This window comes from Schistocerca gregaria, chromosome 4, assembly GCF_023897955.1.
Source record: "Schistocerca gregaria isolate iqSchGreg1 chromosome 4, iqSchGreg1.2, whole genome shotgun sequence".
Lineage (NCBI taxonomy): Eukaryota > Metazoa > Arthropoda > Insecta > Orthoptera > Acrididae > Schistocerca > Schistocerca gregaria.
Window position 1 is genome coordinate 390731319 of NC_064923.1, and position 21496 is coordinate 390752814.

At 38.8% G+C, this 21496-nt stretch overlaps 1 protein-coding gene across 4 annotated transcripts in view; it reads left to right on the forward strand.

The window, feature by feature from the left end:
• LOC126268113 (BTB/POZ domain-containing protein 10) overlaps positions 1–21496 on the forward strand; it is a 116961-nt gene that overhangs the window by 45744 nt on the left and 49721 nt on the right. For all 4 annotated transcript variants that reach the window (XM_049973633.1, XM_049973635.1, XM_049973634.1 and 1 more), the window contains one exon: positions 10697–10927. In XM_049973633.1, the coding sequence (XP_049829590.1) occupies positions 10697–10927 (231 nt within the window). The remainder of the gene's footprint in view (positions 1–10696; positions 10928–21496) is intronic.

Consider the following 21496-nt stretch of genomic DNA (forward strand, 5'->3'; position numbering starts at 1 on the left):
GAAACTATGAAATTCCTGGGACTCGCGCTTGATAGAAAACTTTCTTGACCCTTCCAAATGTCTTACATGGCTGCACACTGCACCCAGTCTCTGTGTCCTGTGTGTTCTAAGCAGTACTTCCAGGGAGTGGATCGGACCACACTCCTCCGTTGGTACAGGCCCCTAGTCTATTCGAAACTAGACTGTGGGTGTTTCGTTTGCACAGCTGCAAGTCCCATTCATCTTAAGCCATCTTACTTCAGTACCATTGTGGAATCCGTTTGGTCACTGGCTGCCTTTACACTAGTGTGGTTGCCAAGTTGCTGATGTTAAACTGATGTGATGTTCTCATTAGTGGATATGCATGCCATTTGTTTGTCATCTGCGGCCATCCATCCTATGCCTCAATCTTCGATCTCCTTTGACCACCAGTGTGGGGTGTGTGTGTTCTCCTTCTTTGTTCCATCCCGGAGTTTGCCTTCAACTATTGCTCCGGCAGCTTAACTTCATGCTACCTAGCAAGTTCCCAATGGATGTGAACCCCCCTCACCACCATGGCTTCGTGCAATGGCCCGTGCTCATCTCGGACTTCATTCTCTTACAAAGGAAACTACTCCAGATTCGACCTAACCCGTAAGTTTCTCAACCTTCACACGGAACTTAGTGACCATGGTATCGGGTGTGCCTGTTTCATTGACACCAACCATTTTCGATGTCTGCTTATAGAAAACTACCCAATATTTAGGGCAGAGCTCTTCGCTCTCTTGTCAGGCCACCCAATACATCTGACAACACAGGCTTTTTGATTGTCGTATGCTCCGATTCTCCGTGACCTCCAAAGTCTCTGTGTACTGTACATAGTCCATCTCTTAGTCATGGCAGCAACAAACATTGAAACCTTGAAAATTGGGGAAAAGCATTGAATATCCGCGAGAAATCTGGATTTTTTAATAATATTCATCACTTCATTTTTGTATACAAAACATTTTTTAAATCAACTTATGGACATTTTAAGAAGCATTGCTTATTTCGGCATTTTCTGAGTATTTTCGCCTTTATCTCAATATTCTAACATAATTTCGAAAGTATAGGAATCCGGGGAAAAGGTGAGTTTTCTTCACTTATGAATTATTCCTTCAGCTGCAATTTTTTAAACAGGCATGCTGCCAGGCAGCATATCGCGCATGCGCAGAACTGAAATCGCGTATGCGCAGTGCCATCTTCCGCTTTTACCTACCAGGAGTGTGGTCGTTGGGTGTATAAGCTGTGAGAGCTAGGCACCTTGAACCCACCCAGAATTTTTTTTCTGACGGTGCCAGATACGCACATGCGCATAGCCATGAGAGAATGGGTTTACAATTCACGTGACTCGTGCTTTGCTTGTGGCGCGTTTTTCAATCGTTTCGACGCTATTGTAGTTCCCGCACTTCACGTTTACATTTCAGCGTTAAATAGTAAGGTAAGCATACCAGATGTTTACCCACCACTTTGCGCGGTATTCTAACGATAAATGGGACGAGAAACGTTCAGGCAGTGCAAAGACCAAACACGGATTTCTGCGTCATCTTGTCTGCCAGGTGCTTAAACGATCCCCTTGTTACAACTCTTCCGAGACAGCGCCACCCACATGTTTCTGAGATGGAAGGACATAACGGAAACTATCAGTAACGGAGATGGATTGTGTGAACCACCCGCGCAGTTGAAAAAGTACATAACTAACATTTTCAGAGTGCAGTATTTTTCAGTGATGGCTGAACAGAGTATAACGACACCAGAAAACATAAAAGTAAATTTATCCATGGACTATGCGTGACATAAAGTTACTAACGAAAGCATTATGCTCTTGGTGCAACGCAAAGGTAAATATTTCGCCATTGGGGAAAAGTGCTTTGGACAGCCACACTAACAGCCAAAAACATAAACTTTCAGCTAACAAACGGAAGTCTTTTCCCACGAATATATTTATGCAACACCAAGAACCTGACGCAACGAAAATTAATCCCAAATGAATGAACAAGGTATTATTTTTTTATAAGACTTTGATGTTGCCACGATGTCATCGTCTTGACACAAAATATCAAAATGAGGATCTTCGGTCAGCTGTATTCCTTGAGGCGTTGAGCCGATGTAGGGTAGGAAGATATGATTATCTTTGCGTTAAAAATGATACTGTCGAACTTTCATGTCCGTGTGCGTCAAGCTCCTTAAATATCAATTGTTGACGAAACAAGAAGTTTTCCTTAGAGTACAGTGATATGCAACCATGCAAAATGTATTTGGAGTCTTTTTTTTAAATTCAGTTTACCTGTTCTTTGTTTTGACCTTCGAATTATTTGCTTTTCTTTTGGAAATCATTGCATTCAGTCCGTCATGACGATTTCTGCTGTATTTCAGTTTTTACAGGAAGTAAGTGGTAGGAATGCATGTTAGGTAGCCGCAGCAGATGATGTACTATGATGTGCAGTTAAGATTTTTAGAATATCATTTTTCATGGTAGAATTGTTTCTAAGATTTTTACGCGCTACATCGACTCACAGCGATCCAAAGAATATAATTTAACAAAGAAATCGAGGATTAAATAATTTTCAAGACGAGGATGTTGCGGCAACAATCCAGTATTTTCATGATAATTGGCAAAAAATTAATTGTAATAGATCACTCTAACGCGTAATTGGTCTTATGGAATAGTATAACACACTACTTAAATTTTACAGGAATATCAGCATCTAGCAAGTCTTTCAAGGCAACTGGTACTACAGAAGAGGTGTGGCAACTTCAACTTTAAAAAATCTCACCCACTAAAAAAGTTTCGGTGCAGTCATTTTTGTTACCAGAAAATTCACAAAAGCTGAAATCTTGTGGTCTTAAGTACAATTTATAACCATGTATCCATCTGAAGTTCTGCTGCTTGCATATAATAATTTCCGGAAATGTTTTGAGATAATCACATTGCGGCAAAAATGCTTTTTCAAAGGACAAAAATTGCATACAGTATTGTTTACGGTATTACTCCCTATGTTCTTTGCAGAGTCATTGACATGATTAAACAATGTGCCATTATTCTTCTTGAAATTGACGAGAGTTTCCCGAAAAACGCAAATGGACATTCATGATAGGTTTTGGGGTCGAAGGAAGTCATAAGTTTCAATCGGATATTTGGACTCTCCTATTCTGCTCATAGGGACCAGTGACTTATTAGATGCTTTGAAAGGATCTTTTGGCTAACAGAATTTTCCAAAAATTTTGCAGTAGTCGATGGATGGACCAAATACGAGTTTTCAAAGATTCGAAGGACTTGAGTAATCAACTAAAAGAAATTTCTGGAAACACGTTACAGTTGGGTAGCTGCAGACTCAATGTAGTTCATGGAGCTTTCAAAACCGGCAGGATTTTTAAGAGCCTTACATTATTTGTCCCTGGATTCGTGTACACAAAGAATCCAAAATACAGAACATATAGCTTCCTCAGATTTTCCTTTGCAATTCTGTAGCACAAGATGAATCGAACATGCAAATGTCGCCGAACGAGCTTTAAAACTTCATTCACATTTAAGAAATTATGTTTCTCAATCGGCCTCAGTCGGCATAAAATAAAACTCCCATAATTCAGCGAGTTTTTAAATATTATCTGAAGCAGTTGAAGACCAATTCTTAGGTGTAAAATTGGCCTTTTTGCTGCTACTACGCGTGCATTCTGAGGTGTTTTACGTCATTTCCAAATTGATGTATATGGATCCTGTTTTGTACAACGAATTGTTCATTTTTTACCACCACTTGAATGCAGCAACTTGTCAGATCAAACATATTGGTAAACGAAAAGTCCCTCATTAAGATCGACGTGAAGGATAAGAAGAATGGTCGGATCACTGCGCAATGCTGTTGTGCATTGGATTTTACTACTTAAGACTCCCATAAGTACCCGACTGACATCTTGACACTTAAAGAAGAAATGCGTTCTTCTGTTATTGCCATGATACAAAACATACTTGAAATATAAACTTACCCGTTCCAGTTCATGAGAGGAACTCTCCAGTGGCATTAAATCAGAAAAGGCTTTAAAATGGTTTGACATATTTCCATTCTCGTCTCTGATGAAAGGTTCTCTGGCGTAAAAGAAGATTTTGCTAAACAAGAATTTGTCAATATTTGGAGCAATGCTCATATTGGAAACTTGTGTGGTGAAAGAGGACCTCTAACACCTCACGTGGTTAAAATATTAGGACGCACTGCTCGGAAAATCGCGAGAAAAATCTATCGAAAGTTTCTTAGATGCCATATGAGTATAAAATGTTAGTCCATTGCCGAGCCGCCGTCTGGCCTAGAGTTCAGTCAGAGGGTTAGCTGCCCTCTGTAATAAAAAAACTGAGTTAATCGATCAACAACCGAACTGAAACCGGTGTCTTGCGACGTCCGCCCCGAGCAGATGCAACGAACTAAAACGAACCAAAATGAGATAAAAAAAAAGGTTAGGGCTCGGACTCTTACGCCAGAGGTCTCGGTTTCGATTCCTCCTCCTGCCCTTTTTTCCTTCTGTTTCATTTTCTTTTGTTATTCGACCAATTATTCAGGAAGTTTCCCAAACCTACATTATCTTTAACAAATTAGTCACGTTATTGAATAGAATTATTTTCTTTTTGTCCAACAACACAATTCATGGCGGTGGGTTTTTCATTGTATAGTATATGAGGAGAAACATTGGGTTTTTAATCAGAATAACAAAGTCGATTGGGAAACATTCAATTTATATACATATAATAATTATAAACAAGAATTGCAGTGGTAATTATCGTAAAAGCAAACAAAGCTTATAAAAGAGGATTTTTTACAATCACAGTGCGTTTACAATAAATCTGTACAAAAACATGTCTCATTAACATTTATGAAAATGTTTCGAGTTTCTGATAATTTTGAGGCAAACCGGGCATGTTGAATCATGTCTCGGAATATTGGTGACGATAATTGATGGAGAATTATAGATTGAATTTTTGCACAATCTTCCCCGGGATTTAATTTCACGATTTTCCTGTAACAATGCGATGCAATTTTGCAAGCACTTAATAAAATTTTTAACTTTCCTATAAAAGTAAACATCACAGGGTTGCACCAAAGAAGTGCATTTTGGAAGTATGACTTTTACAAACGAAGTTGGCATATTTTCGTCATCTTGAAGAATTACATCAAATATATCCGTATTCGTTTGACCTCCCCAAGAGTCAATGAGAAGTAAATACTTATTCTCCCCGACATAAGATTTTAAACATTTCCGGAGAAAATCCATGTATAAAACTGTTGTTAATTTTCCGGACTTCGATGATGATATGATGACTTAAGTATAAGTATTGGCATAGCCATCTATTAATTTGTGAATACGAGGTCCGAAATGACCGGTCGCTTCTTGTAAGCATGTGAAAATATGTGGGAGCAGTTTTCCGGCTAATGTTATTGAATATTGTGCGGTGTAAGAATACGTCACGTTATTCAAATCCGAATTTTTCACGAAAACAGCCGGCCACGGTGGTCTCGCGGTTCTAGGCGCGCAGTCTACAACCGCGCGACTGCTACGGTCGCAGGTTCGATTCCTGCCTCGGGCATGGATGTGTGTGATGCCCTTTGGTTAGTTAGGTTTAACTAGTTCTACGTTCTAGGGGACTGATAACCTAAGATGTTAAGTCCCATAGTGCTCAAAACCATTTTTTTTTTTTCACGAAAACTGTTTTACTCCCTTTTGCAGTGAGAGTCCTGTTGAAAACAGATTGATATTGGCATCCTGAAACAGTAGTATTTTTAATATTAAACAATATTCGAATGTGTATGTAAATATTTTTTTCTATAATTAAATTTGAATTGATATATTTTACATTGGTAAAGACATTTTGTACGCAGAAAACATGTATTTACCTGTTTGGTCAGTACTTATCACATAATCCTCGTGGATTGAGGGATTAAACAGCACGTTTGCCGACGAAAGGTCTCCGCAGACACCTGGATGTCGTCCATTGACGCCACTTTTTTTTTTAAACCAGTTTCGTTATCTTGCGTTGTGAAATTCTGTGTTTTTGTTTAAATGCCGCGTTATGAAATTCTGTGTTTTTGTTTAAATGCCGTGACACATCGATCAGACGCCTTGAATTTGAAATCGATGAATTGTGCAGCCGCAGCCAATGCCTATTGCTGTAAATTTCTTGTCGTAACATGCTGATATTGCTGTCTTGCTTCCACAAAACATTCGTAGGTCCACGAATCCATCGCCTCAAATTTATCCATTTGCGTATCACCACTTTTAATATCTTTCTCCCACTGTGAAAGATATTCTTCTCTCTTCAATTGGCGGCATCCTTTTTTGCAGTGTCGCCAAGGACCATGTGGGGTGGGCTTTGTCAATATTCACGACTTTGACTTTGTAGGCAATGGGAATCATCTCACTTTTAAATCTTTTCGGTGACGGTTTATATTCGTCTGGAGACGAATCACTTTGTGGCACTTCGAACTGTTCCTCGTTTTCCTCACATTCTCCGCAATCTTCATGAGCGTGAATTAATTCCTCGTCAGTTACGAATGTTTTTCCCCATCCGAAAGGTCCAGTGTATTATTATAAAGTTCTCCGGCCAATAACATAGCATCGCGAGAGATATCTTCCAAAGATGTCGATGCAATTAAGTTATTTTCCGTCAGCAGCTTCTCATAATACACCACTGCGTCCTTTAATCGTAATTTTGATAGATGACTACAATGGATTCTTCAGGAATTTCATGTTTAACCTCGAGTCGGAAATTTGAAACTGGCACGTCTGTACATGATGAAATCGAAAAACAAACTGCCGTTTACTTCTCACAATTTGCGCACAGTCCTATGCGCAGATGACCGTTATAATCCCAAGGGGACCCTTACAAAGCCCCTCTAATCCTTGAAATCCCATAAAACGAAGTAGAACAACGACCACGAATATTTTTCAGTGAATGAAAAACTTTACGTTCTTGAGCTAAAATAATGTAGGTTTGGGAAACTTTTTGAATAATTGGTGGAATAAGAAAAGAAAATGAAACAGAAGGGGAAAAAAGGGCGAGGAGAAATCGAACCCGAGACCTCTGGTGTGAGAGTCCGAGCCCTAACCCTTTTTTTATATCATTTTTGCTTCGTTTTAGTTCGTTGCATCTGCTCGGGGCGGACGTCGCAAGACAACGGTTTCAGTTCGTTGTTGATCGATTAACTCAATTTTTTTTACAGAGTGCCACTAACCCTCTGACCGAATTCTAGGCCAGACGGCGGCTCGGCAATGGACTAACATTTTATACTCATGTGGCATCTAAGAAACTTCGGATCGATTTTTCTCGCGATTTTTCGAGTAGTGCGTTCTAATAATTTCACCACACAAAATGTCGGACATATACCCGACCCCACGGTCGTGCCGTCTCCTTGTAAGTGAAAGTGAAAAAAAAAAAACAAGAATTTGCCAGAAAAAGTGTGTGAAATTAAGAGGTTGCAAACTAAGAAAACAAAATGCTGGCAGAAGCAGCTAAAATTAGGGCAGAAATGGATCATTTGAGAAAGTAGTTTCCACCTAAACAGTTTTGTTCGTTTTTGATCATATTGTTCTAAATGTTCCAAGTTATTTGTTTGTAAAACTTGTTATTCATAGATATGAAAGCAGAATTTGTTTATGTTCGTGAAGCATAGTTAGATGTGTATCTATGTTAAGCGATTTCATAAAATATTATAGAAACTGATAAAAAGAAAACACAAATAAAGTTACAAGTATAGCAAACTGGCTATTATGTGGTTTGCAGGTCATTTTGTATATTTCAATGTCTTTTTTAGAACTGTAAGAACACAAAAATACAGCATCTTAAATAGAACAAAATAATATTTCCATTTAAAATGCACTATTGAGCATGTACCAGTAATACAAGTGTTCACTGCTGGGCGTCCTGTGAGGCTGAATCCTACAAATCCTGAAATGTTTCTTTCCATTTCACCTGCCATAAATTCCAGAACTCTTAAAACTTCCAACATTCTCCATTAGGCCGATGAGTTATTATGCACACTGAGGCATTAAAATTCGTTGATGTGGTGCTAGAGTTTTGCAGGACAAAACTTGTTTGATCACATGGATGTTTTAAAACCATCATTGGGAAAAATATAAATGGAAAAACTGAAACAGGAAAAATAGCTGTTCATTTCCTAAAAGGTGTGTAAACAAATTGGGGAAAGCACATGTGTAACATAAGATTCATATTGGTTATGGAATCATTCAATGACTTGTCTTTTTTTAAAAAACAATTTTAGGTTATTGTTACCCTGAAAATCTTCAAGGAGAAAGTTTTAGATGAAACTTACAGTATTCATTCAGCATGAAATGCAACAGTCTACAACCATTAGTTCCTGAGAAATGACTCTGTATTTTAGTGCGTCCGTCTTTTATTGCTTCTGTCATGCACTGATTGTTCAGTGCAATTCGAATACAATCATGTCATATTATAATGAGCATTATCCTGCAACTGTTCAAACAAAACTTAGTCGATTGCGCTGTAGGTTATATATTGTACATCATGATGTGATATATAGTGCAGTTAGTATGACACATATTTTAAAAATGTTACTTGTTATTTCTAACACAGTATGTTTGCTAATCTCATTTAGATATGTGACAACCTGGAAAATCATTATTAAAACCTAGAAAAAAACTTTGAATTTGGAAGTAAGGATTTGGTGGCCACCCTGCTTAGTGCAATGGGTCCAAGAAATCTTCCATTTGCTTCCTGTTAAGGAAGCCACTTCATACACATTCGTGGTCACATCAGTCATCTAGATCTTCCATCCCTTCGGATGTTTTCCGTGTTGCTGTCTGTCACTGTTGGTGTCATTTTGGCATCATCACTGGTCTTCTGTTCACAGGAACAAGCTCTGAGGAATTAAACCACTCCAGCCTCTTGACCAACTTCATCTCGGCCCTTTCTCCACAAGGAAATTGTTTCAGCTAGATTGCATATTGGACATTGTCGTTCTGACCATCGTCATTTGTTAATTGGTGATCCCCCACCATTTCATGCTCATTGTCGTCATCCTTTGTTTTTTCGCCATTTCCTGACCGAATATCCTTTTTTTAACCACTTACATTCTCATGTATGTTTGCCGTAAGAGTTATTGGCTGTTTTAGTGAACAACACACTGGTTGTTGACCACATTTTATCTGTCATTGCAATATGGTGAAGGACATTTAATCTTTGGTATGGGACCTCCAATGTCTATGTGGTCTATTTTTGGACCTTTTTCCCTGGAGAAGTCCTTGTTCTAAGTTCGCTTTCTTTCCATCGATTGGGCTTAACATACAGTTGCTTTTAAGTTCTTTTACTTCTTGATTGCATAAGTTTGATATATGTGCTTATGACCTTAGTTGGTTTTGCGCTACAAACAATAAATAAATAAAATATTCAGATTTTTTTGTAGTTTCCCTATAATGATTCAAATAAATTCTGGAATGGTTGCTTTAAAAATGACAGCCATCTTCTTCCTCCCTGCCATTGGTTGCTCTTAGATTTTGCTCTGTCTCTAATTAACGAACTTACATTTGATAGAATTCCAAACTGTAATCATTCTTATTATCAACCTGTGTACATGCTACTGTCTAGTATCACAGCAAAAATTACATTGTTTTCTGGGTTATGAAATGGACAAACAAGCTTCATATGTTTCTTTCTTGTGATGCCTTGTATAACCCTATGTTTTGTCCACTACCTACATTTCGTCATTCAATAATCCACTTTTGAAGGGTGCTAATGGCAGCCTGCTTTGACAAATAAACAGTGGGGGGGAGTGAAATGTCGAGAGACCATATGAACCTAGTGAACTGCACCTGGAGCAATTCACTATGTAATTCACACACTGCTGATGGAAAGTGTAAGCATTTAAGAACAAAACATGAAAACGAGTTTTCTTGCAACTTTCTCTGATAAACAACAAATTACAGGAAAAGGGCCTGTATCGTTGAGTGAATAATTTTTTTCTGTATCCCTGGCAGCTGTTTTATAGCTGTTATAACAACAGACAACTCGTCCCTCTCTAGACCCTTTTTCCTCATATGACCTGGGTTTTCCTGTGGTGGAATAGTAGCATAATGTTGTTGACCTTAATATCAGAAATTTTCTTATTGATCAATGTATCAGATTATTGTATTATTTTAATTTCTAATGTTGTTGTACAATTCATGTTTAAGATGGCAGTGACAAAAATTCAGAATTAAATGGTGTATTTTGATTCTCCTAAGCTTTTTTGGATGTTTCTAACAAGATCAAATGGTCTCTTATTAATGTGCTATCTACTGTTGGAGTGAGATAGAAGATGGACAGCTGCTAGCCATTTAGAAATTTGTTTTTAACACAAATGTTGAGATAACGTATGTTGCTCTGATTTACTGAGTATGGATAGCTTAAAATTTAGGATTAGAAATATTTATTGTATAAGGTTGATTATGTCTTACAAGTTATAAGAATTTAGCTGAATTGTAGCAAGTTAAGATCATGGTTACAATCACCAGAAAAGGCATGACACTGCACTAAAACCCTTCTGCTTATCCTAATCCCGGCTGTGGGAAGTCGATATAGAGCAAATACTATGAAAGGTTTCGATAATTGCCTCATGTCATTTGTATAGTATTTGATTAATTCTAAGCAATCAAAAGTAATGCAGAGAACTGTCAGTATATGTATTTGTCTCGGTTTCAGGTCACGCCACACACTTGGCAGTGCGAAAAGTCAACTGGGTCATCGAAGTAGTGGAGGTGCTATTGGAGGAGCACCTGGAACTAGTGCTGTAGACTCAGAGTCTGTGACACCAGCTTCGCCAGCAGCTGCCACACCACTCTCTGATGATAGAGTCACATTAGTTGTTGACAATACTCGGTTTATTGTTGACCCTGCCCTTTTTACTGCACATCCTAACACAATGTTGGGAAGGTCAGTCACTGACTTTGTCACCCATTGTAGAAGTGCTACCTAGGAGTTATTAGTGATGTACAATAAACTGTTCATTGTGTGTCATGCATTAATGAAACGTTATGATTTTAAACTGTCAATGGCTGGGGATGAGAAAGTTTTACAGGAACAATGAAATCAGCAGTTTTATGAAATGAAGCAAAATTTAGCATTTTCCCTGTTGACATATAAGTGTCATAAGTATGAGGGGAACCATTTACTAATATGGATGACTGATAGTTGTTGAATGTTGAAATTGGATTTTGACTTCATTCTTAATGCTGTTTTCAAAAATGACTGTAGACGTGACCATGAAAGAAAGCTACCCTCTTTGTAGCGAAATCCGTTCTGGAACTGTTTTATTTGGCAATGTTACAGTTCTCGACACTTTTGAGCAACATCATGCCAAAAACAACCTGTTACTAAAATATTTTAAATATGGTTCATCAATTAAACTATTTATTTTCATAGTATGCAAATGCAGATATGAAAACATGTAGTTTTGCAAACTATTAAGTCAGGCACAAGATCCAAGCATCCTACAAGCAGGTAGGCTAAGCAGGTAGCAGGATCCATGTCTCCCAAACAAGTCCAATACCAGTAGGTAGTAGTCTCCATTCCTCTGTGCCTCCTAGGAGTCGAAGTTTGTGGGCTCAGGTTTGTCTGTGGACCACTGCTTCATACATGTCCTCTGACGATGTTGCAGCTACTGTGGGTAGAATGGGAAAGAAAATGCTACTCCAGAAAGTTACACTTGTGTATTACAAAAATCGTTAAAATTTGTTGTACCATGACGGACGTGAAACATTAAGAATTGTTAAAGTTTTATCAGATTGCCTCCATTCAAGACACCTATGTGCTCGAGTATCAGGATGGATACACCCACGCAGAAATAGCTGGTAATAAAAATTCTGAGTCAGGAAATAGTATGTGATATGAGGAGGAAAGCTGCAAAAGATATGTTTGAAAGACCATCAAAACTTTATTTATAATCAACTGAAAGTAGAACTCATGGAAGAGATAGCCATCAAAGATGTCAAGGGCTTTCATATGTCCATTTATGGACCATGTAACTAACTATATAAAGATAGTCAGAAAATTCTTCAGAAATTACCTACAAGTATTCAGAGGTTCATGTTGCTCTGAATACACCAAATGTGAAACTTACAGATGTGGCAGATTTGTTGTTATGTAATGATCCTGACAAGAAGATTGCAATATTTTGTGAAGCTGAAAACAACAAAATAATTAGTCAGTGTGTGACAATATATATTAATGGAACTTTCAAGTATTGCACAAAGTTTATTTGTCGGCTTTTTATGATCTCTGGGCTTGTTAGTGGACATTACATCTTAATAGTTTTTTTCTTTGTTGAATGATAAGAAAACTTGCGTCTTATCAGCATGTCTTTAAAACTGTTGTTGATAAATGTCATAAATTAGGTCTGAAATTATCTCCATCAACACTATTTTCAGACTTTGAAAGAAGTATTATGAAAGTTGGAATTGAAGTGGGGACTGATGTGAGAATTCAAGGTTGTAAATTTCATTCATCATGGAGCTGACTACCATTTCAGAATTGAAATCTGTAAGTTTGTGTCTTATACGAGGGTCGGTCAAAAAGTAATGCCTCCCATTTTTCTTTCTACTTAAAAAAATTAAGTTAAGTGAAAAATTTGAATTTGGCGCCATTCCTCAAACCTTCTTCTGCAATCCACTGCAGTAGTAACTTTCTGTGTCAACAGGTGGCAGCATAGCAGAAGTTTGTAAGATGGCCGACATCGATGTTCATTTGAGACAGCGTTGTGTGATTGAATTCTTGAATGCAGAAGGTGAAACGCCCATACGCATTCATGAAAGACTGAAGTAGGTGTATGGTGTTGTGACAGTGGATGTCAGCACTGTTAGACGATGGGTTCGTCGTTGTAAGGAAGCTGAAGGGCAAACACCGTTGACTGACGAAAAGCGGAGCGGCAGGCCGGTGAGTGCAGTGACTCCACACAACATTCAGCAAGTTGATGACATCATTCGTGGTGACCGTCGGGTGACTGCAGATGAAGTGTGTCTCATTATTTCTCTTAGTAAAGGCAGTGTGATCACGATTATTAAACAATTGGGGTACTCAAAAGTTTGTGCACGGTGGGTTCCAAGAATGTTAACCGATCAGAATAAAGAGGCAAGGAAAACAATAGCCTCCCAACACTTGCAGCGCTTCCGTTTGGAGGGAGATGAGTTTCTGAAAAAAATTGTGATCGGGGACGAAACATGGGTGCATTTTTTTGAACCCGAATCAAAGAGGCAGTCAATGGAGTGGCGTCACACAAGCTCGCCGAGGAAGAAAAAATTCAAAACTGTGCGATCGGCAGGGAAATTTATGGCAACAGTTTTCTGGGATACAGAGGGTGTGATTCTGGTTGATTTTTTGGAGCAGGGATGCACAATAAATTCTGTTCAATACGTCACAACCCTCAAAAAACTTAAAGCACGTCTTCAGCGAGTTCGCCCAACAAAATCAATGGTAGATGTTCTTCTTTTGCATGACAATGCAAGACCACACACCAGTCGTCACACCTCTGACGAGATTGTCAAAATTGGATGGGAAGTTTTGCCTCATCCCCCATACAGCCCTGACCTGGCACTGTCAGACTTCCATCTGTTCGGGCCACTAAAAGAAGCTCATCGTGGGATTCATTTTGAAGATGAGGAGGCCGTCAAAACATCCGTGCGTCAATGGCTTAGGAAGCAGAGCTGTGATTTTTACCGTGCTGGGATACATGCCCTTGTTCAAAGATGGACTAAAACTGTAGAGATGGGCGGAGATTACATTGAAAAATGACAAAATGATCCTCAATGTTGTGGTTTTCAACCTATGTAATTGCATTTAAATTTCCTGACAATTAAACGTAGAAAAAAAATAGGAGGCATTACTTTTTGACTGACCCTCGTATATTTTGTTTGACAGTGCTAGATCCTGATATGGTTGGTGACTGTTCTTTGAGGACTTAATGTCGTGTGTGTGTGTGTGTGTGTGTGTGTGTGTGTGTGTGTGTGTGGAGAGAGAGAGAGAGAGAGAGAGAAACTACAAACGTTCTGTGACTACTTAATGAATACTTATATAGACTAAGACTCACCATTTCCTCCATTGGTGTGAGCAGGACTAAGTTGCAACAGACAAAGTACCATCAGTGCTTGTGAAAGTTTGCACATCGAGTACAACGGTCAGTTTTACTCGTGCACCACAGGTACACACATGCACTATTTTCGAGGTAATGAACCAAATGCCACTGAACATCAAAATTGCAACCAATACCTCAAAAAAACAAAAAGGAGAAAAGGCCATGAATTTAAATTCATGAAGCAACAGGTGGCAAACTTCAAAGGTGGAACAATTAAAAGAATGCAATATGTGAAATTAGTTTCCTATAAAGTTAAACCTGGAAACACAACTAAAATGAAAAATACACCCAGTTTGAATTATGGGTGTATACTGTAGGTTAGTATGACAAAAAAATTGCAGATATATTTAAAAATAAAATAATGTAAATTTGTAAATACTGCTGGGGTTTCGGATAGTTCACATCTTCATGACACACACTGAATAACGCAGTGAACAAGTATAAAAACCACTAATTCATATTTCAGAAATAGGGACTCGTTTTTGTTTGATCTTGACGTGCTAGATAATCATAGTAGTTTTTCGTTATTACTTAAGACAGAGAAATTTTTATAGCTTTGACTAGATGTATGTTTATTACTACCTGCTTTGCCGAGGACTGGGTTCCGTTTCTGATTGCAGGAGACCTGTGTCCTGAGCTCCATAAGTCAACATATCATCTGCTCGTTTTACTCCTAGTAGCCAATTGCAGCACAGTATATGCGACATCATGTGAGCATGTCACTGTCAACTCACATGACAGACAGAAGATTTATATTGGGCTGTATGACTAATGTGATAGTTTCTTACAGAATCACATTCATTATCTTTGCTGCAGTATAATTGATGCATCACACTAATGACCTCAACGGAATGCTATGAAAACATCATCAAAATTGGCAATAATTACCATGAAATTGAGGGGAGGGGGCAAGTAAAATGAAAATTGGCAAAAAAATAATAAAGTTTGGTTTACTTTACATAAGGTTGTTTAGTCTAGAACTTGGGGCCATTTGGCCTAATTTGTTTGTATCCATAAAATAACTATAGCAAGCCACTAATGCATAGAATTGAATATATCTGTGTCATTGTTTGCAGTAGTATGAAGGTGTGAATGGCAGAATCAGACAAGTCAGATTTTTTCTTTGTGGAAAGCAACGTGGTCAGTAAGATGAAATATTGCTTTCTGTCGCAGTCGAAACTTGGGGATTGGATTATGTCATTTATATTTGAAGCCTGTATTCTGTGGTTTTTATATTGTAACCTACATGCTATGAACATTCCCTGTTTCAAAGAATCGGCACATTGAGAATCATGAAAAAGTGTTTTTGAAATATTTTGATAGAATGAAATGATGTGAAACAGTATAGGGTTGATTAAAGGCATTTCATATTTTGCTACTTAACTTGCATGCTATAAATGTATACCATTCTATGGCTCTGGAACATTAAAGTTCTATCAGAAATGCATTGTTTTTGGTGTTATTTGCTGTAGTAAATGTCAGTTAATGATACGTAGATGGTTGTATCATTCGGGACATAGTAAGATAAATGACACCAGCTCCGTGCAAAATAGAGCAATTGCAGTGTAGAGGATAGAGGTGCAGATTTTCTTCTGAAATATTGCTGTTTCACATTCTATTATGGGCATAAATTTTTATGCATCTTCATGTTTTGTAAAATCTTCTGAGATTTTGATATTAATTTAACACAAGTTTGTTATGTGGTATTCAGTGTTACGTATATGTAAGATCGTTGTCGATTCCTGAGAATGGGTTTGTTAGATTTTTGTGAATATGCCAGGAAATGTGGACCAATAATCTGAAAGATTGTTTTCTATGTCACTATCAGATTAACACTCAGTTCAGTATTTATTTACTCATCCAAAAATCTTTTCATATTGTGGGAACAATATGTTTCCAGACTGCAAGAGGGCTTGCACTACTTGCAGTAGGAGATTTTACAGTTCCTTGTTTCAAGTCTTTTTTATTTGACGCATTTTAAAAATTCTGCTACTGAATGGAAGCAGTGATATAGTAAAAATTCCCTTAGTATTTAACTAAAAAACTGAGAATAATGATTGTAAATTTGTTTCACCCTACGTATAATGAACATTTTAATAGCTCATGTCCTTACTGACTGGACATGGAACTTTTCTTTTTGAATTGTCATCTTGTAGAGAATTGTGATCACGAAGGGAGCATGTACTGTCTGACGTGTGAACTTGTTTCTGAACATGAATCAGATATAATGAAAAACTTGTTTGGTGTGCTTCACTAGCTGAACTGATGCTGAAAATTATAAGTGTGGAGCACAATTCCAAATCGTAGAAATTCTCTGGATGTAGTTGTGACAGGAAACACTTTTTTAGACTAAATACCCCATTCAGACTAACAGTTTTAAAGAGAGTCCAGATAGTGAAGCACCATGCATAAAAGACTTGTTTGAATAAGCTTACCATTATGCATAAGAATGTTAAAGGATTAAAATTGCAGTATACAGCTCCCAAATGATCAAAAAATATTTTTTAGAAAAATTTAAAACGTTATTATACCACATGGCAGACAATAGTTAGGAAATTCTGATGTGTGGAGATTTTAATGTGTTTCCTGACTGATTCAGATAAAAGAAACGAATTAGAAAGTTAGTTAACGCTTGTAACCTCAATTCTTTTGTTAATTTTCCAACTAAATTTACATAGAAATCAGTACACTAGTCAACAATATTTGTAGGTGAACACACCCAGTGAAATCAGTGTTTATTCAGTCATGAAAGACTTCTGAAAATAATCCACAACTAACCATACTTAGTAAATTGGCTGTTACAATGAAGTGGTGTCATGGAAAGAGAGTAATTGGTGAACATACAGCAGAATGTTTTAGGCAGCCTTACAGGAAGTTGAGTGGAGGGATGTGTGTAATGTGACACTCATCTGTTACAAATGTAGCCATTTTTGTCAATCTTTAACAGCTGCTTTTCCAAAATGTAATAATGACACTAATAAGACATTAAGTGTGATTGGGGACTGGAATTCGGTAGTAGGAAAGGAAGAGAAGGAAGAATAGTAGGTGAATGTGTACTGGGGGAAAGGAATGAAGAGGAAGCCGCCTGGTAGAATTTTTCACATAGCATAATTTAATCTTTGTTAACACTTGGTTTAAGAATCTCAAAAGATGATTGTATACGTGGAAGAGACCTGGAGACACTGGAAGGTTTCAGATTGATTATATAATGGTTAGACAGAGATTTAGGAACCAGATTTTAAATTATAAGACATTTCCAAGGGCAGATGTGGACTTCGACCACAGTTTATTGATTATGAGCTCAAGATTAAAAACTGAAGAAATTTGGAAAAAGAAGGAAATTAAGGATATGGGACGTGGATAAGTTGAACAAACCAGAGGTGCTTGAGAGTTTTAAAAGGAGCATTAGGCAACAGCAACAGGGGCTAGGAATACAGTAGAAGATGAATCAGTAGCTTTATGAGATGAAATAGTGAAGGCAGAACAGGATAAAATAGGTAAAAAGGCAAGCCATAATAGAAATCCATGGATAACATAAGATATTGAATTTAATTGATGGAAGGAGAACATTTTAAACTGGAGAAAATTAAGCAGGCAAAAGGGAATAGAAACATCTAAAAAATTAGATTGACAGTAAGTGCAAAATTGCTAAACAGGAATGGCTAGAGGGCAGAGGTAAGGATTTAGAAGCATATTTCACGGGAGAAAGGAAGATACTGCCCACAGGAATATTAAAGAGGCCTTTGGGGGAAAAGAGAAACAGCTGTATGAATGTCAAGAGCTCTGATGGAAAACTTGTCTTAAGCAAAGAAGGGAAAGCTGAGAGGTGGGAGGAGTATATAGAGGATCTATACAAGGGAGATGTTGTTGTTGTGGTCTTCAGTCCTGAGACTGGTTTGATGCAGCTCTCCATGCTACCCTAGCCTGTGCAAGCTTCATCATCTCCCAGTACTTACTGCAACCCACATCCTTCTGAATCTGCTAGTGTATTCATCTCTTGCTCTCCCTCTACGATGAAGGCAATATTATAGAAAGTGAAGTTGACGATGAAGATGAGATGGGAGATATGATACAGTGAGAAGAATTTGACAAAGCTCTGAAAAATCTGAGCCAAAACAAGGCCCCAGGGGTCGACGATATTCCATCAGAGCTACTGATAGCCTTGGGAGAGCCAGTCATGTCAAAACATCTTCCAACTGGTGTGTAAGATGTGTGAGATAGACAAAATACCTTCAGACTTCAAGAAGAATGTAGTACAAGGATGGTTTGAAAAGTTCTTGGAACGGAGTAGGAAAAAAAAGTACTTACAGCACTGAAACATTTTTTATTTTTCAATGTAGTTTCCTTGTAGGTTAATGCACTTGGTCCAACAACATTCCAGTGCCTTGATCCCATCACAGAAATGACTTTCCTCCAGGCTTGCCAAATAGTTGTCAACTCTGGCTATCAATTCTTCATTTGAAGTGAATCTTCGTCCACCAAGAGAAATTTTCGGTTTTGGGAGGAGATGAAAGCCTGATGGAACCATATCTGGTGAATAAGGTGGGTGTGGCAACAATTCATACCTTAGTTCGTGTAATTTTGCCATGGCAATGGCACAAGATTGCCGACACACACTGAGAGTCACAGCACCCATCTTGCAGATAATTTTTTCATTTCTAATTCTTCAGTTAAAATGTGATATACCCTTTCAGATGACATCTGGCAAGCGTGAGCAATTTCACACACTTTCAGTCTCTGATCCTCCATGATCACCTTTGCAGTGATTTCTGGAGTAGTGACACAAATTGGCCAACTACTGTGCAGATCATCATCTAAGCTCTCCAACCAAATTTAAATTCATTTGTTCACTTGGCAACAGTTGAATATGAAGGAGCAGAGTCCCCCAGTGTATTCTGAAAATTGGCATGAATGTCCTTTATATATACTAAGACTTTTAGTGTTTCTTAATTTCCTCAGTATCACCTGACTTAATTCAGCTACATTCCATTACACTCCTACACTTCTTACACTTTCATTGAATTTCATGTTATTACCTTTAAGTCACCGTTCCATTCAGCTGCTGTTCCAAATTCATAGCCGTCTATGACTGAATTAACTACAAAGTTTTTATTTTGACTCCATGAACTTCTCTCTTTCCATATTTTTCCTTGGTTTCCTTAACAGCTTGCTCAGTGTACAAATATAATAACATAAGAGATAGGCTACAACCTTTTCTCTCTCCCTTCTCAACTACTGCTTCCATTTCATGTATTTCAATTTGTATTACTGTAATATGATTTCTATGCGAGTTGTAAATAACCTTTCAGTGGCTGTATCTTATCCCTACTCCCTTCAAATTTTGAAAGAGTTTAGCTCAGTCCACATTGTCAAAACCCCCCAGGGGGCTCACTGTTCTTGTGAGTTCGTGTGGGGTACCCTCAGGGTCTCGAACTGTTGCAGCCCCTTCTTCCTTCCCAGGCTGCATTTTCATCATCATCATTGCTCCTTCACTGCTGCCCCTCCTTCCTTTCTCTCGATGCTCTTTCTTTTGTCAACCTGGCTATCCACCTTGTTTCCTGTGTTTCTTGTGGTTTTGTTCCCCTACCTTTTCTTTTGCATCCTCCTTTTTGGCATTTTTGGTCCCCCTTTGGTGTTTGTCGTTTACTTCTATATTTTCTCTATTTAGTATCCCCGTTTGCGGTTTGACCTCTGCTTCTAGATTTTATGTACATAGTGTGAACCATTTTTGGAAGAACTCCCTCCCTAGCATCTATGGCATGAATTCCTTTCCCTTCTTCCTTCCCCACCATGGCTCCCTCTGCCTTGCTAGGTCATCAGCATGTGCAACCTTTCTGTATGGTGGGGCTGATATGTAACCATAAGGTTGAGCCATGTTACAACATAGGGATCACACTTCTGATACCTGAGAAGTTACCTCCCCATCTATGCCTAGGAGTGTGTGCTTGTCATTCTGGAGCATCAGAAGTCCTGACAACAGCCGCCGTGCCAGACAGCCCTTGCCGTGCCTGAGTGGCCCCCATGGGGAGAGCCCCTGATCAGAGTAGTTGGTATCATGGCAGATGCTTTGTGTATGAAATGCTTCAAGCTCCAAAACTCTGGCCGTTCTTCTACGGCTGGGTCTTTTGTTGGTAACAATCATAGATTGCTGCTTCTTATATCTCTACGACCTTTCCTTTCCCTGGCTACACCCTGGGATGAGGGCCAGGCTTAATGGCTTGGGGTGAAACAGTTTCCCCACTATGTGGTCTGTATAAGGACAGATGAGGACACATTCACTATCAACTTTTTTGTGGAAAATATCGAATACAGGTTTCGCAAAGTGGAGTCTCTCTGTAAAATGTGATTGGGTCGCCTGTTGATCAACATTTTTCTGCAGCCCTTCGTGCTTCTGATCATCTTGGCGACATCTCAGTGTCCATTACACCTCACCAGTCTTTGAATATGGTTCATGGAGTCATTTTTCACAGGTTCTTCGTCCTTCAAACTGATGAGGAACTCCAGGTCAATTTTGAACAACGGGATGTTCATTTTGTTTGGCATGTGCTGAAAGGTTGCAAGGATAATTGCGCCAATACCGGTGCCTTTATTCTGGCTTTTGAAAGAGATATTCTCCCTGAGAAAGTCAGGGTTATGTGGTATCGCTGTGACATAGAGCCATATGTCCCGCCACTGATAAGGTGTTTTTGGTGTTTGGATTTCTGGCAAGTCTTTCCGATGTACAGTGGACCTTCTATGTATTCAATATGGACACCCACTACACAAGGGAAGCCCCTGTGTTCCGCCATCCATGTGTGTCAATTATTACAACCTTCCTTCTTTACAATCACCAGGTGGCTCAGCTTATAAGAAAGGAAAGATGATACAGCAGTAAAAGTCCCTTGATCATTTATCTTCACTGAGGCTCATCAAAAGTATGACTGACTTGATCCTGTGTCGATGACTTCCACTTCTGCCTGTGTTATGTTATTCCCCCTCCTCGTCTTCCATACTCCATCCATCACCCTCTTTTCCCCGGTCCCCTGCAGTTCACATACCCTCTCCTCCGGGTGCCACTCCCCCTCCCCAGCCGAAGAAGTGTTCCGCCACTCCTTCAGTGCCTGCTGGTAAATGCAAATTTCATGTGACTAGGGCCTCCTGTCGATTAGACCATTCATTGGGTGCAAGTCTTTCGATTTGACGCCGCTTCGGCGACTTGCACATCGATGGGGATGAAATGACGATCATTAGGACTACACAGGCACTGAGCGGAGAAAATCTCCGACCCAGCTGGGAATCAAACCCGGGCCCTTAGCATCGACATTCTGTCACGCTGACCACTCAGTTACCGGGGCGGACAGTGCCTGCTTGTGATGGGGCTTCATCCTGGTATCCCT